Here is a 17,275-nt window from a genome sequence, read left to right as displayed (position 1 = left end):
TAAAACTGAGATGTAGCTGTCCACAGGGATATTGTTAGGGTGACTGTTCAGTTTAGGTTTCCCGTTTTTTCAATAACACATCGTCTAGGCAATCGTCTACTGAGTCAGCCTCACCGCCGCATGAAGACGATGAAGAAAGAGTGGTATTCTTGAGTCATGCCTTTCACAAAGGACGTGTAGCTCAGGAACGGCATCGCCTCGCTTAAAACACAGCTGCAGCGAGTTGCGAAAACAACATGACGCCAACGAAGGGGAGCAGCCACCGCCGCGTTTTACTTTCACACCACGAACAATAGCTTCAGAAATTTGTAAATTCCGGAAAATATCTGGTTTCCAGTTTGAGAAATCTTGCACAGTAACGTCAGTGGCTGTTGTTAATTTTTTCCTCCTGGTCATGATGGGACGCGTTGTATATATACGGACTAGGCCAGTGTATTGAACTAGGCCAGCTTCCCCGTTGCCTGAAGTACTCCGAATTCAACTTCGATTGCAGAATAGCATTCCTGGCCTGTATCTCACAGTTTCAGGGTCGGTAGTTAAACCCTCCTGATTTCAGCTAGCCAATCTGTTCGTTTTGATTTCTCAGCAGCACAGTAGACCATTCATCAAGCGACATTATAGCGGCCCAAGAAGGCTCAAAGAGGGTTCCGTGGTAAATTGGTTGGTGAACGTTTTTTTTTTTTTTTGAGGGAAGCAAATGGCGCAGTATCTGTCTCATATATCTCGGTGGACACCTGAACCGCGCCGTAAGGGAGGGGAGGAAGGTGGGAGAGAAGGAAGGAAGAGAGAAAGAGGTGCCCTGATTTCTTTTCTTTTGATAAGTGTTAGTCATTTTCATAGGCGTTACTGAGCAGCTGTCTATCGGCGTTAAGATGGGATATCTGCCGACAGAGCCCGTGAAAGGTTAAGCGCGCAACGCAGGCTTAGTGCTGCCATCTGTGGAGTGTATGCGGAATGCTAGAACTCCGTGTTTTGTATAGCCCGAAAGATGGCATATGATCGCGGCAGTGCTGCAAATCACAGTTTCAAAGACAAAGCACATATCCGTGCCTACTCTGCATCGTACTACTAGCCGCGTGTGCAGTAGGGTAGGTTATCCCTGCTGTCGACAGACGCTAGATAAATTAGGAATGGGCACAAGAAAAAATAATTAGAAGGGGTCGACTCAATAGAGATGCTACTTAGGACATCTGATAATCATGCATTTCTGAAGTTGTAAACGGCGTTTCTAGTGTACTGCCTTCACCAAAAGCAACCAGGCTACATGGTTCATCTCTCACTCGTATACTGGAGTACTTATGCAATTTTCACTCTCTAAATCCCTGTAAAGTAAGGGGAACCCTTGTGCTCACCTGTCATTTCCTTCTGATCTTTAGGAAAGTCATAAGAGCTCTGCTATGCAAGTGAGAAGCAAACCACGCTGCCTCGTTACCTTTGGCAAAGACGGTCCACCTACAATTTTTCTTTATACACAGGAAATCCCCCCCCCCCCGTGGTTACTTGCTGGATTTGGCGTCCGTCTTTAAGCCCAAAGTCGGTCCACTGCCGCGGAGGCCGCATTTCGATGAAGGAAAACATTGAGCGGACATTTAAATTTCGCCTTATAGGTGTGAGGCGATAACGTTAATGGGTCCCTCCAGCGGCCTGTGGTCATCTTTGAGTATAACTTCGTTTAGGCCCTGCCTACATTCCCATGTATGCCGTATTGCTTATTCTGTCCGTTACAATTATAGGTCGCGGAAGTTATTCTACCACATCTGGCGCAGTGATTCCGCGGAGGAGCGATGCGCCACTGCCCCGCAGGTAGCTGTTTCAAACACTGGCACAGGTGGGGCTTGTGTGACGCAGGTTGCCCTTTCCAAGCAACCTCTCCCGACCAATCATTTACTTAGCTGCCACCTGCCATAGTGGGCAGTTTGCTAACGATCTCGTGAACAGGTTGCCACCTGCCAAAGTGGGCAGGTTGTGATGACGTCACATGGTCACGTGACCCGAGTGACAGGTGTCCCACCAGCGTTTTCGCTCACAACGTAGCCGACGAGGCCGGGTTTCTTCCGAACGGCACTCTTAAAGCTACACGTTCAAATACAAAAAAGGCATGCGCGCTGAGAGATGGGGAAAAAAGCTAATATGACACGAGGGCCACTTTCCACAATTAATTTCGTGCGTAAAAATTCATTGTCTCACTCTGCCTGGCTGGATGATTACGTGTAGCCCGCAGCAAAAGACATATTTATAGCCCGGAAAATTCGATTCAGAAGTTGGGGGGGGGGGGGACACCTAAGCTCCGCCTTTAAGGTTATGACGGGACAGCGGTTCCTCTGGCTTACGAAGACTGAGACGCAGTTGCCTGTTTACAGTTACAATCATTGTGTAATACTGCACGACATACATACCAGGTGTTACAGAGAAAGTGATCAGTAATTTTTAAAAATGGGTCTTTGATCTAAAGAATAGCCTTTTGTGACCTAGTAATCCCAGTGTTGGCGGACGTCAGAAAAAAAAACAAATACACAGGCGAATCACGCTGTCTACTAAAGTGGTTAACTAAATTCTAGTTGTTGACGGTTTAACTATTACCGATATGCACCTGATTGCAATTACAGATTTGTATGCGTCCGTTAGTAATAACTAGAGGCCGGATTTTAGGCAGATGCCTATTTTTTTCAACGCTTCGTAGGCGCACCATTTTTACGTATGAGCACGAATTAGGTGTTGACAATATGTTTAATACTCTTTTTATAGTGCCTATAAATGCCTATTTTGGGTGGCAGTGCCTATGAATGCCCATTTCCGACGTCGGTGCCTAAAAATGCCCTATTTTACAAAAAAGGGGCCTAAAATACGCCGTGGTTTTGCTTTCAGATTCTGTTTGCTTTCAAATCCTTTTCGGTTTTGAGTAGAACACACACGTGGCAACATTAGATGACCTCGTCAGTTGGCAGTTTAGTTCCATTAACGTTGCACTGCACCTACGCCGGCTGTGTACACAATACCAACCACGTCAGCCGAAAATATCGAAGCAACCTTTTTCCTATTTTCTGCCATTTTATCGTGGTAGCTTGTTGATGGCTTTGGCTGTTAAAGTGGTAGTTGAACAGATGGCACCACATTTCGGAAAGTATACAGAGTTAGTTATAGGTTCGTCCAAATAATTCCCATTTGGTTCCAATTGAAACCAACTGCAAAATGTTCCATAAACCTGCTGGAAACAGTTTAACTGATTAAAATTTCCACCTGGGCAACCTGACTTATTTTCGTTCCTTGTGCCCCAGCCGCATGCCATCTTCATCAAATGGCATTTGGGGGTAATCTTGGAGCAGGCCACACTAGACAGCTGGCAGTCGTGCGTGCGTACGAAAACGCATTCGTACACTCAAACCATAGAGTAAATGACTGAATGTTCATTTAATGCTTGCATGAAGGTCACTCTTCCGGCATCGCTCCCGCGCCATATTCCCTCGGTCCTTAAATCGAAATGGTTTCTTCGCTCTTCTGTCGATTTCTAAATACAGGACCTCCTGTTAAGTTCATTGTTTCTACTTTTGTACGCGACAAGCGAATTGTTTGCTTCGAGGTATACCAAAGTGTTTTAAAAGGGTTGGTAACCGTCTCTTTTGCTCTGCTGAAGCATGTGTATTGTACGAAAAGTTGCGCGACAGCCTTAAAAAAAAAAACGGCTTCTTAAGCATACCATGCTTAAGGTCCCAAATCATTCCTGCTGTGTTTTTGTTTTATTTTGCGGCAGATATTGCGTGATGAAGTTCGCAACTGTGTGCATTTTGATAAAGTTTACAGTGCCTATTTTTCTCCGTTAGGTGCCTAAAATGCAATTTTAGCCGCCTATTTGTGGCGCCTAAAACGTGCTTTTTAGTGCCTAAAAATCCGGCCTCTAGTAATAACCATGTCAGTTTTTAGAATTTAGAAAACGCCATTACCCTCGGGGCTGTGGCACGACAACATTTCACTATTTCGACTAGTTACGTGCACTGGAGATATTGTTTTGCGTGCACGCTTTTCGAGAGCGCATGTATTTTGGCACGATGCAGACAAATTTTGTGGCGCCATAGCGGCGAGGATAATCGCGATTTCAAAATTCTAAAAACTGATATGGCTAATACTAACGGCCGACTACAAATCTCTAATTACAACAGGTACCTATCAGTAATAGTTAAAAATCTAACTATTAGAATTTAGTTATTCACTTTACTAGTTCACATATTCGCCTCATTTTTGACGGCTGCGAACGCTGGTACTACAACGCAGGAAAAATCTTATTTACCTCGAAAAACCCTACTTTTAAAAAATTAGTGATTACCATCACTGAAACACCTGGTATACAGCCCCGTTTTAACTAAGCTGTACTAACGTGCCTGCGTGGCCTAGCAGTGGCGTGTCTGACTCGCAACCCAGGGGTCAGGGGCTCCAGTGATGGGTCTGCTGCGTTTCAACATGAGACGAGGCTTGTAACGCGAGAAGTTGTCTGCTCCGTGTTTATATAAGGGTGAGTAGAAAGGAGGCCTGGTGCCCGTACACTTGACACGTTGCTACTGGTTGCTCCGACCGCTGAAGATCGCATGCATTGCTGTTGTTGCTGGGCCTATTCCAGCAGCCACCTTTTCGACCAACCCTGATTTTTGCTAACCACAACTAAGGCAACGCTTACGCTAGCTTTCCTGCAGAACGGGGCCTTTACGCTGCTGCGTAAAAATCTATCGCACCCGTCGATTTAAACTCGCGACGTCCTTACCGAAACGCTCGGGTTGCCACCTGTTAACGTGACAGCGTTAAGGTTCAGCAGGAAACCCGGCATTGTGCACGAAAAAGCAAATGGCTCAAATGCAACTAGGTCGCGTTAACTTGTGAAGTTATCAAGCCCTGCCAACCGGGCAGGTGCTAGTTAAAATAATGACTGGTCGCGAGCAGTTGCTCGAGGAGAGCAACCTTGGTCTCACAAACCCCCTCAGAGGCTGTGTCGTGCCTGAAACATTAACGTGCCGGGGCAGTGGCGCATCGCTTAATCGGTGCACCACTACGCCAGGAGTAGTGTCAGGAGTATCTTCAAAGCATGAATGTCAAGTCGAGAATGACATTGTCTCCGAAATGATACGCAAAGAGGAAGCCAGGCTGAAGGGACCTATTAACGCTTTCTGGTCTTACCGTTAAGGTGGAGCTAAGGTGTGTCTTCAATATTTTTTTCATTTTTTCATGTCATTGGCGATGTAGCGTAGTCTCAGTCTCTGTGTAGTTGCAGTCTCGATGTCGGCGCAGCAATTTTACTTGCAAAATCGGCTGGTGATGATGACATCTGCAATTAGTCTCTTCAACTTTTCTAGCTTATAACAGCTCCGCTCTCGGCGCGAGTGAGATGTTTGCGATTTTGTCGTGGTAGCCTATCGATGAAGGTGAACTCCTATTTGTCCTCCTGGTCCCTTAAAGAAGCCCAGGTGGTCTAAATTATTCCAGAGGCCTCTGCAACGGAGTCCCTCGAAGCCAGCGTGTCTCTCCAAGGCGTGAAAGCCCTAAATTTAAAATTTGCTATTTTATCCAGCAAATGAGAAAACTGCAATTAGTGTGAAGAATGACCATAATCATTTTCATATCCATGATCTGCAATCTCCTGCCTACTCTTCTGTTATATGGTACATCTGGAGAAAGAACGATGACATTGGCGAAACCTACCAGAAAGAGAGACATATAGAACTGAATTTCAAGGACTTGTGGTACTTGTTTTAACAGCATTCTACGTTAGTTTGCTTTGTAATGGAGGTTAAGCGCAGTCTCTGCAACGGCCCACTTACATCTACTTCTTCAGCTGCTTATAGGCATGGAAAGCTATATATAAAATATAAGTCACCGAATACGTGGGACGCCTCTTGTCACCCATACAGTATTTTTTAACCACCAGAACTCAGATCTGTCCAACAATTTTAATATGATGTCGCAACCTGCTTAGCCGCACTTTACGCTTTACGAACGCACAACTGTAATAGCAAAGGCGCAGAACATGGCTCGGTAGGAGTGCTAAAATTAATATTTACGCGCGCAGCTAGCTCGAGTAAAAGGCTCCTTTCGTAATTCTTTTTGCCAAATACTGAAATCTAGCATTTTGAGTACCTTCAATGTTCACAATGTGAGCGCCATCATTCGTTATACGCGCACCTGACCGAAACCTGCGGTTGGACTGTTTTATGAAAATATCTAACCAAGAAAAGCGGCGGCCTTTATGCCCGGGAACGAAGAAAACTTGTTTTTCTCACAGGCAACAGGATGACAACGTGTTTACGGGGAATGTCAGCTGTTCAACTAACCGCAGAATGTGTTGCTAGGCGCCACACCATTTAAGTAGAGCAATCCAAGGTCTGCACAAGGACACACTTCTTAGAAATTGTCGCTGCTGCTTCGACAAACAGGTTCAAGGCTATGACCTACGCGGGTTTCAAAGTGAACATTTTTGCCCGAGAACAAAAACTTGCGTGCTTCATGCTGAGACAACCCACACGTAGGAATATTCCGAGAGGTGTCTTAACCGGACAATAGCGAAAGATTTGCTCCTGCGAGTCGTATGGTGCGGTCAGAACAAAAGAGAGCAAAGCCACACAATGCACTGAAAGATTACTGGAAAACTTCAAGGCGTTTGGTACGCGCTTTTGGCCAGCATGATAAATCTTTCCTGGACAAAAGAGCGCTCTGGCTGAAGTCATTCGAATGCATGTGCACGTGGAAAGGGCACTGTCACAGTGCGACTGCAGTGTTATGCATTGTTCGTTTCCGAGCAAGTGGCTATAGCATTGTTATTTCGAAGAACTTGCAAGAAAAATAGCAAAGTAGCTCAGCTCGTTTTGCAGAAGCCGTAAGGCGACGGACCCTATCCTGACTCGCGAGAAGCACTGCAAGTCGTGTGACGACGTGATTGGCTCCCAAACTGACCAATGAACGAGGGCCTGCAACATCACTGGCTGCTGCCGTCGCCACGCCTGAGAGTGCGTGCTTTTGGTCGGCCCCTGAGATCACTGTTCTTTTTACATGCATTCCTATGAGAGCAAGCTGTTCTGCGCTTTTAGTATCGCCACCGGTAATTTGCAAATATATTAAGTGAATTCATGTTTTTAAGAGGATTCTCTCTAGTATGACATTAAAAAAGGTTCGCATGAAACTAAGAGAATGTACTTTCCAGCTACACTAGGCTTTCCAACTCGGCAGCTCTTATTTCAAACCGGTTTTCTTTTTCTACAAAACTTTTTGTTTCAAGTTATTTGGCCTTAATAAACGGGCTCTAACCCGATGACCGGATCGAATCGTGTTGTAGAAAATTTACGAAGATGATTGTGAACCCATAACCAGATTGTGTCAATTTTCTCGGCTGTACAAAATGTAAAGGCGGTGGTGCTAAGCTACTTGCTTGTGGGAGTTTTGAAATAGCTTTACGGTGATTATCTCTTTACAAGTTAAAAAAAAAAAGGCTGCTCATGCAAAAAGCCTTGAACCTGACAGGTGTGTGCACTTCAGGTTTGTTGGCCCCCGACGACGCCAACGCCTGTGACGACGCTTTGATCGTAGAATTGGGTAGCGAAGATTATGATCATCCCAACTAAGTTCCAGATTTTGCCGTCTCTGCAGGCAACGAAGGGCTAGCGACGGCTACATCTCCTCGGGGTGCACCTACTCTCAGCCGCTCCTGTATCATGCTTTCATGGATGGCATGCTTTTGGAAACGTGCATTCCTCGGCTCACATGAGTCTCACAGCCGGTGCCCAATTGATGCGCATTCTCATTGGCCAGCCGATGAGGTCAAGTGTTCTGGATGAGAACAAAATACGGATTTAGCGGGTTAGAAAAATTGAAGGACTCGCGCCAGAGCCACTCCCGCATACATTTCTCACGACGACAAATTTTGTGGCCCTTTGCCTTCGCGCGCAACTTTCTTTACTAATCATTTATGAGAACAAGTTAGCCAAGGAACCTTGCGTGTTAGAGCCACTCATGCATGTCAGCTTGTCTCTGCTCTCATTTTTTGCTGTGTTACGCTGCAATTCTTCGAGGTAACACGTTAGCACTAAACGCACTCAGGGATTTCAAGTCGTACAAAAATAAGTGTTATTTGAGTTAACTCAGCAAATAAAAAATAGGCCTCACTGTGCTTCCAAATGTCAGCCAACCGACATTAAAATTTGACAGAGAAGGCCATGAAAATTATGTCCAGATGTGTCGACCAGTTTCATTCTATTTGAACATCATAGTTACAATATCACCTTTATTAAAGCGTGCTGCGAATTTAATTACTGAAAGCGTACGACTCCGCTATTCTTAATTCGTTACTTCGTAATTGATTCACTTCGTTCCGCGTTAATGCTCTCAGCGATCATTGATTCAAATGCAGATGACTCACATTTGCGTGTTATTAACGCTTCCCCTACGCCTTGTTGTGGAACTCATGTACACGAAAGTAAAGAAGCCTAAGAGGCACTTAATATTAAAAATTTTGCACTTTCTGAAGGGTCTTGTCTGAGTGAATTAACAAAGGCAGGCGGGCTAGTCGGTAACATATAGGAAGTAATATAGTAACTGATGAAACAGGCAGGCACGCCGGAAAGAAGGGGCAGGACAAGGCGCGGATGTCAACTGAGGTTTTCACACGTGAGATGAACTATCGGAGACAGCTAGAAGTGACCAGGACGAGCTAGCGAGAAAAAAAAAAACACCGCCGGCTGTGGTATTTTTTTGTATTTTTGCCGTGTCCATTCCTGCAATACTCGGGAACAGCTTTCTGTGACTATGTGGTGGAAGCTATGAGGGCGAGGCGCGAGGCTTCCTCAAGTGCACTTGTATTACGCGCTCACGAGAGAGAGAGACATGAGTTTAGCTAGCGGCATGCGCTCGTAGCTTCCCCTGCGTAGCCACACAAAGCTGTCCCTGAGTATAGAAGGGGGGTCGTCTAAGATTGTCCCCCGAGCCATGTTGTAATCCTTCGGTTTTACAGGTGAAGCAAAGCTGCAGTAGCTGCTTGTAAAATGCGAAAATCAGTGCTGCTGGTCGGCGCTTTATTATAGTGGTGGCATAGGGAAGCTCGTCAGCTTGTCAACTCATCGTATAGGCTGATCCTTGAAATGAACGAGTCGTTCTCGGGTCACTAGATGACGCTGGTGACGTAGCGATGTATTTGAGCCAATGGCGACGCGTCCTCGCAGTCCTGGCCAATTCTGCTTCTTCACCGGCCTATCTGGCACTAATACACCCGGGTCAGTTCAAACCCGAATGCTCTCTTTGTGGGGTTCCGAGACCAGACTTCGAACACTAATGTTCATACGTGTTCAACTCCAACGACCATCTTACTGGAACCTCAAAGACCTAGAAGGTTTGGGAGATCGCAGTCTCTAGCTCAGAGCTGGTTTCACCGAAGATGCTCTAGCCAGAAGTCGTGGATTGCTGGCCGCCATCCGGGATTAAGAACCTAGCCATTCAAACCTCCCTTAATGTCTTACCTTACTTGGTTCATCAATAAAGTTTTTACCTACCTACCTACCGCTCCTATGGTACATAGCAGCGTTAGCAGGTGCAAATCACAAAACGCAATACTCACAAGGGTAGTCTACCATGCTGGCGTGCGGCCCTCGTTCTCTCTTGCAGATAACGAAAACCGTTTTCAAAGACTTAGGAATGCTTTGCAAGCGCATTATGAAATTATTTTTTTTAAAACCGCAGGCTTGTTAACTTTTTTTTTTTTGGTAGGCTGGTAAGGAAATGTTTTCAAGACGCGCGCATTTTTAAACTAAGTAGTGAATGCGCAGAACCGGCGACAATTACCAGTTCAACACCGGCCGATGCTTCTACTGCTGTGCCGTGCCCTCGCAATATCTTTTACGCACTGTCAGATTTGTCAAATGTAGCATCCCCCGCAGGAGCGAAGGATTCGATCGATTGCATTGCTTTTGAAAGTACACACCTGTCGGCGTGTTTTATGCGGACATCCCTCTTTTTTCCCAGTTCGTCATAGCATCAAGCCTTGCAGAACGATGATTTCACAGCAATTAAGAACATTGCCCGTGTTCCGGCCGGAAAAATTGCCGTGACGTGCAACATTGTGAACGGGGAAGAAAAAGAGAGATTGCTGCTGAAAACACGCTAACAGTTTTGTCACCTGCAAAAGCAACGTCTTATAGCGAATACCGCTCTCCTACGGGAGATGCTGAGTAGGAAAAAACGAATGTGCATGAATGCGAGATTACGAGAACACCTGGCCTTAGAAGCTTTGGCGGCGGTGAGCATTTCACCGATCAATGGCGCCGGTGTCGCACGCCACAGTTTCAAATTATGCGCGTCCTGAAAATGTTTCCTTTCCACCTTAGCAGGGAAATCTAAGATACCATAAAAAAAGAAATAAGTACGTTGGCACAGCATCGCTTTCGCTGTCTGAAAAAGGGTTCATATATCTTGAAGAAAGATCGCGCTACTAACGCCAACGTGGCACACTATCATAAGGAGTTTTGCGTTGTCTGAATGGAACGTGCTTAAGCTATCTATATTTGATGTGTCTGTACGGCAAACCTCAGTTGAAGGCCGCGTCTTGTTCTGTCCTTTCTTTCCTGCGCCCCTATTTGTTTGCACGGTTAAAATACGACTGCATTAAGTTACAGATCTCAACATTAGAGCACTGATTTTAAAAAAAAAAGTTTCTGTCACAAAGCCCATCCTTTATCAAAGAAAATACCTTTCTTCTAGCCGCAACAGTACGTGTATTCAGGAAAGTTGCTGTGTCTAAGAGGTCGATCCTAAGAAAGTAGCTAATGAAAATATACAGAATGTTGTGCAAGAGTACTGTGATAAAACAGAATTTCGCCACCGGTCTGTATGCCATCTGATTTTACTTTTACTGTTGACTGCCAAAAAGCGACCCGATGTTCCGCGGAGCATTGCGCGTATCGAGAACGTTGGCTATTGCGCTTGACCTTCGTTGCAGGTCGAGCTGCCGTCGGCTCGCCCTGAATACGGGGACAAGGTCTGAGATCGCTTTCAGATAGCGTGCGCAGATCTTCCGTAAGTTTCAAGTAATCTGGTGCTACGATCTGACCTCCATGTCAGGTTTCGGGCTTTCTAGTAAAGTGAATTCCGTCCAATTTTGTCAGTGTCTATGCTGGATTTCACTGGAATCATTGTTCTGCTAGCACTTGATACTATGGTGCTCCGTATGCTTGGCAAATGAAAGCAGTTTGCGTCTTAGCTTATCATGAAGTTAAAAGACATTTTGGTGACCGTCACATGTAATGGCAGCTACATGAACAGGACCGTTTTTGTGCACATAATCGCGCTCGGCGCGAAACTCATTCCCGTTTGATGTTTCTTGAATGCCGCTCGTGGCTTCAACGCTTTAAAATGGAGATAGAATAATTAATCTCTGCGTTCAGAAGAAAATGAAGGTGACGGCAGCTATAACTTATTATTGAGGAATAAAATATTTAACTTTAATTGTAGATTTATGGAGTCTCCATTTTATTGCGAAAATACGAACCACTTTGCCTCATAAATGAACAGCGTGAATAGCGTCTATAAGCATGGGTGAGCGAAAAAATATGCTTAGAATTTCTGATTCTAGTTTGTTTTTGCTATTTTCACTTCCAAATTGGCCTCGGATACCACTTGCAATCTGAAAAAAATTAAGAAAATTAGAACAATTACTCCTAGACCGAATAATATCAAAGATTAAATTCTTTTTGGGGTTCAATTTCATTGAGTCTGTGAATCAACCTTGCGTGTACGTGAGTTTCTCTCAGCCACCTTGTTTTTTCATTACGCTGGAACTTAATGTCGCAAACGTCTCGGCTCCAAATTATGCTGATGCCTTTTGTTATCTAACAGCCTGCGTAATCGGAAGAAAATCTACCCACTCTCCTCGTCGACAGCATAGATACTGCCGATACCGAAGACGGTGTTCTGCATTAAAGATGTGGCATTGACCCACATAGGAGGCCCATGCCGGCAAGAATGATAGGACCTTCAGAAATAACTGTTCAGTCGATGAGCTCTTGTCACAGTGCAAGCCGCGACCGCGGATGGCCGGCCTGCGATCATGGTGTTGTGTCGCATTTTTTACCAACGAATATTAGGGACTTTGTTGGGAGCCTACATCGCCAGTGCTACAATTCGTGAATCTCCTCTCATTAGAACCGACTCTGGCCTTGTTTCCGGCATCCGGGAGGCTGTTGATGGAAAGGATGTCGACATGTATCTGGGCATTCCATACGCGGAGCCCCCTGTAGGACTTCTCCGCTTCAGCAAGCCGGTTCCTGTCAAGCCATGGAATGGAACACTTAAAGCCACCAAGAGGCCCACACCCTGCCCGCAGACCGTGCACTATCAAACGGACGAAGTGAGCTTCTACTACACCAAAAACTCGGAAGACTGCCTGTACCTTAATGTCCGCAAGCCGGCGTCAGAATGCAAAGACACCGCCTGCGACACTAAACTTCCAGTTGTCGTCTTCATCCACGGTGGCACTTTCCAGTGGAGCGACTCGGGCCTCTTCATGCACGATGGTAGCAACTTTGCAGCTCTTACAGACACCATCTTCATCAACTTCAACTACCGCCTCAATGTGTTCGGTTTTCTCTCAGCCGGAAACGCTGAAGTTCCTGGAAACTGGGCCCTGTGGGACCAGAACGTAGCGCTCAGGTGGGTTCAACGCAATGTCGGGAAGTTTGGTGGAGACCCCACAGAAGTCACCATTGTCGGACACAGCGCAGGAGGTATTGCTGCCGGATTCCATGCCATATCGCCGGAAGCCACTGGACTATTTAAGAGGATGGTTCTTCAAAGCGGCAGCCCGATCAACGTCGTAGCTAGCTTGTCAGCTCGTTCCGTCGAGAGCGTCATGGCACTCGGCTCGGATCTGGCGTGCGATGGAGTTCGAGATCGCAAGCTTGGCGTGGTCATGGAGTGCTTGAGAAGCGTGAATAAGAGTCGGCTGCTGGGACAGCTGAGCGGCGTCGATCTGCGAAAAAGCTTTCATGGGCCAGTTTATGGTGACGAATACCTTCCGAAGGACCCGCTTCTTCTGAGTACATGGAAGGACAGAATCATGGGCGAAGAGATTATGATTGGTACCACGTCCAACGAAGGCTCCCTATTTCTCTACAACGCCATGAAGCTCGTGCCACAGCTCAGAGACCTGCTTAGGGACGACTACAGGTCGACCATAACTGTAGCCATAAGTACTACTATGGGAATCCCCCTGCGAGGTTCGAAAACGATCGTCAACGCGTATTTTCCGGACTCGAAAGCCGAACGTAGTGAAGACGAAGTCCTTGAGACCTTCAGCAATATCCTCGGAGACGGTCTTTTCGTGTGTCCGGCCACAATTTTCGCAGACGCGGCGTCACAACAGAAGATTCCCGTGTACAGATACGTGTTTGATTACAGGCCGTCATTCAGCTTCTGGCCTGACTGGTTCAAAGTTGCTCACGGTGACGACCTTCCTTTCACCCTGGGTGCTCTGATCTTTTACGGTGACCGGAGCAGATTTGACCCCGGTATTCGGCGGGAGGATTACTACCTATTCGGCAATCTAAAGTACACTGCGAAGGAGAAGGACTTCATGAAGGCGATGGTTGCGTCGATGTCGCAATTCGTCAAAACAGGGTAAGTGTGTTAAATCAGTTCATGTGTTTTATTCATTCACCTATGGGTTCACTGAAGACAGTTAGACTTGTAAAGGCTTCGAATACATGTAGCTGCGCGCAGTGAGAATTGAAACGCTTCAGTAAAAGTTGGGAATTTTTCTGGTGATGTGGTAATGAGCTTCATTTTTTAAGGCGCGCTATTATATTTCGCTTTTAATGCGGGATTGGCCGACGCAAGGATTTTCTTCTGGGCATGCTGTCTCATTCTTCAATTACCCCCATCTGTGCTGAAAATAGTAGCCAATGTCACTCTAAATTTTGTTTGCCTTTGAGTCCGAGTCACAGGACAGCTGAGTGATGCTATTTGACATAAACAAATATATGCTTTCTCGCATACATTTCGTTCTCATTGTATGTAGAATGGTGTGAGTAAGATGACTGGCCATTAGGTACCCCGTTCTTTATTACAGCCTGTATGTTGAAACATTTCCGTAAATGCACGATCAACTTTGCTTCGTCGCTAAGCAGCTTAAAATGCTACTTTCATGGTAACCCTATCGCATATGCATTTCGTCTTCCGTGAAGAAAGGGAAGCTCTCCTCTAGGAAAACGGCCCAAGATTATCACCGAGTGGTTGCGCAGTACAGCATTAGGAAGACGATCTTGAGACAAACAGTGATTATTTAAAAAAAAAGCCGGCAGAGACACTTACGACTGCTTACGTGCGAGAAGGCGTAAGCTCGCACGCCCTCTTATTGAACACAGTCGTCGCGCACTGCGGCGTGATGTAATGAATGCAGCTAGAAATTCCGCCTCTGATAGATCTACGTAGCCGCCGTCGCGACGCCGCTGATCCCGTTATGATCTCCGCTCTAATTTCGTGAGGCAGTCCCCGGCGTACCGCGTCCCGCTCTCCGCCTCATAGTCCTCATACCACTGTGAGTCGTCATACCGCTACCGGCGCAGTGGTACAGCGGTTAAGCGATGCGTCATTGCCCTGAGATGGTATGGCAGCTGCTACCACCGGTGTAATTTGTGCAATCCAGATTGAACTGAATTGAATTGAACTGCCACCTGTCACGTTGCATGCGGACGCCATCTTTTATGGGTACCATCGAGTGTCAACACACACAAACAAACACAGACGGGTTTTCGCTCAAAGGGTCAAGTAAGGTGTACGCCTTAACAACAAATCTACTTCTTCGCCCAACAAAGTATTCCGACTTTTGGGGCCACATGATTAGCCTGAGGGTGCCGCCGTGGTGGCTCAGTGGTTGTGGTGGACGGGTGCTGTTCCAAAAGACGCTCGTCCAATCCCGGCCGCGGCAGTCGCATTTCGATGGAGGCGTAATATTAGAGGCCGCTGTCCTGTAGGATGTCAGTGCATGGCCAGGTGGTCGAATTATCCGGAGCCCTCACGTACGGCCCCCCTTAGCCTGAGCCGCTTTCGGTGGTTAAACTCAATAAACTGAATCGGAACTGTCAGTGCTCAGCATCAAGGTCATAAGACATCTGCACCACCTTAGCACCTACAGCTTTCCTAATTGTGAGTGAACGCTATAACAACGGAAGATAACGAATAACAGCATGTTACACTTGACCATCTTGTGTTAAATTAGTTTGCCTTTTTTTTTGTTTTTAGAAAACCAACTGTACCTGAAACCCAGAAAGCATGGCCAAGGTATTCTTCTTCGAACCCGGAGTACATCAATATCTCACCCGGCAATACTACCCGCCAGTTCGGACCAAACAAGAAGCTCTGCATGGTCTGGAAGAGGGTACTGATGAAAAAGTAAGCGGATTTCGTACATCTGTATAAGGACGCGATACATTTATTTATATCAGATGCCCAGTGGGAATTTGCACGCATTATATAGACGGAGGCTCATGAAATAAAAAACACTACATATGCGCTCGGAAACAGAGCTAAAAATAAGAGTCAGCAAACAAATATGCAAACTTTGTAGGAGTATAAGCGAATCGTAGGAACAGTTGCTAAGACATCGAGCAAAATACATATTTAGTAGGATAAGCAAATACGCAGAGCTGTGTTCCGGACAACAACAATGACACAACCAGAAATCGCAAAACATATAATAAGTCTAGCTGCCCAGTGCACACAAAGGTCATTGCAAGAGCATTGTAACTTTGTAACGTAATTGTTTTTGTTTAACTCAATTCTAAAATAATAAAATGCAAAATATTGTTAGGCCAAGTGCAATAAGAAGAAAACAAGGCATCAACGGGGGATTAAAATGACTGACGCGACTTGCGGTATCCCTCAGTAAAATTGGAAGCTGCATTGTTAGTAACTTCGAGTATCAATGAGTAAATATAACAATTTTAATGCGTCAAATGAAAGTAGCATTGCAGTTCTATTTGTAGGGACAGGTTTAGTGCAGATATTTTTTTGTGCTGCCAACAAACCCCACAAAATTTGGTTTTACATCAGAAAGCGCCTCTGTCGAACGTTGTATTCCTCACAGAGTGCTTTACTGTACCCCGGGCGGTGTTATTTGCGCTAAACATTTTTGAGGCATTACTTCCAAAAATTTGACATTTAGCTTGGTATTATCATTGAAAATTGATCGCCGAGGGGTGGGGGGCGACGGGGGTGGAGTTCCTGTTTTTTCTCTTGCCTTTTAAAATCTTGCTGCTTCGAATGGTGAGGTTCGATACGCAAAATCGGTTGGAAACCTTCTGTTCATAGAGATGAAACATCGCATGAAATTGTAAATAGAGCTATCAAATTTCATGTCATTGTTTTTACCAGATATTTAGGAATCATTATTTAAATGGGGGTAATATGACGGCTGCGCAGGACTAGAGAGTACGTCTGCAAAATAACTTACAATGGCAATTTCAGGTACCAGTTTGCAAAAAAATCATATCGTAACCTGCAGAGACAAATTCAGCCGATCAGCTAAAGAGCATACATTGTTAAAATACCAAAACAACGGTAACTTCAAACATGGCTGTCGTTACAGTTATAGGATTATCTTGATACGATGTAGCACAAAGGCGTCACATTTTATGTCTAATGCTCAGCAAAAACACTTCCGCATTTTTTCTTTGTTTGCTGTGGTGAATTGAAATGGTGATTATTTCCTCTAGTGAGCCAACGGCTACCACCCAGTCAGAGCAGAATAAGCGCACTCCGAAGGAAACATCACTCAGGACGACCTCGGCTGCCGGCAAAAAAGTGCCACAAGAGCCGGTGAAGCAAGTGTCAATGGCTCCGGCAACTTTATATCTTGCGCATTACATAACCATCGCATGTTTTGCATTTGTATTGTCTGTTCACATCAATTCATGCTTAAGTTTTTTATGACCAATAAAAGATGTTTTTCTGCGCTTTCTATTAAATCCCAAAGTTCTCTCCTCGTTCGCGCTTCCAGACGATACGGATTTTAGAACGCCAGTAACAAACACGTACACAAAACATTTCTTCGTTATCATATTTCGTTGGATAACATTTCGTTGCATATCACAACTGAACTGCTTTTGCTGTAGGAGTTCATGAGCGATCAGCTCCTTTCCGTGTCAGAGCTCTAAGCGCTCTTGCCTTAGGCACCAGATACTGATATTGATGATGAAATATCAACAAAGAAATATTAATAACGCGACAGCACCCTTTTTTTCGGTGTTATTTATTCCTATTT

The 17,275-nt window shown here is 45.5% G+C and overlaps 1 protein-coding gene across 1 annotated transcript; it reads left to right on the top strand.

Annotated features, from left to right (window-relative positions):
- Nucleotides 1-12,064: 12,064 nt before the first annotated feature.
- LOC149359590 (acetylcholinesterase-like) lies at nucleotides 12,065-16,944 on the top strand. Its single transcript, XM_089569082.1, has 3 exons — nucleotides 12,065-13,632; nucleotides 15,256-15,405; nucleotides 16,728-16,944. The coding sequence occupies exons 1-3, from the start codon at nucleotides 12,065-12,067 to the stop codon at nucleotides 16,942-16,944; spliced, it is 1,935 nt and encodes a 644-aa protein (XP_089425208.1).
- Nucleotides 16,945-17,275: the final 331 nt, after the last annotated feature.

The sequence above is a fragment of the Amblyomma mixtum genome, chromosome 2 (assembly GCF_055824585.1).
Source record: "Amblyomma mixtum isolate Tamu chromosome 2, ASM5582458v1, whole genome shotgun sequence".
Classification (NCBI taxonomy): domain Eukaryota; kingdom Metazoa; phylum Arthropoda; class Arachnida; order Ixodida; family Ixodidae; genus Amblyomma; species Amblyomma mixtum.
The sequence above is the reverse complement of the archived record's forward strand: the minus strand, read 5'-3'. Positions and strand labels throughout refer to the sequence as shown.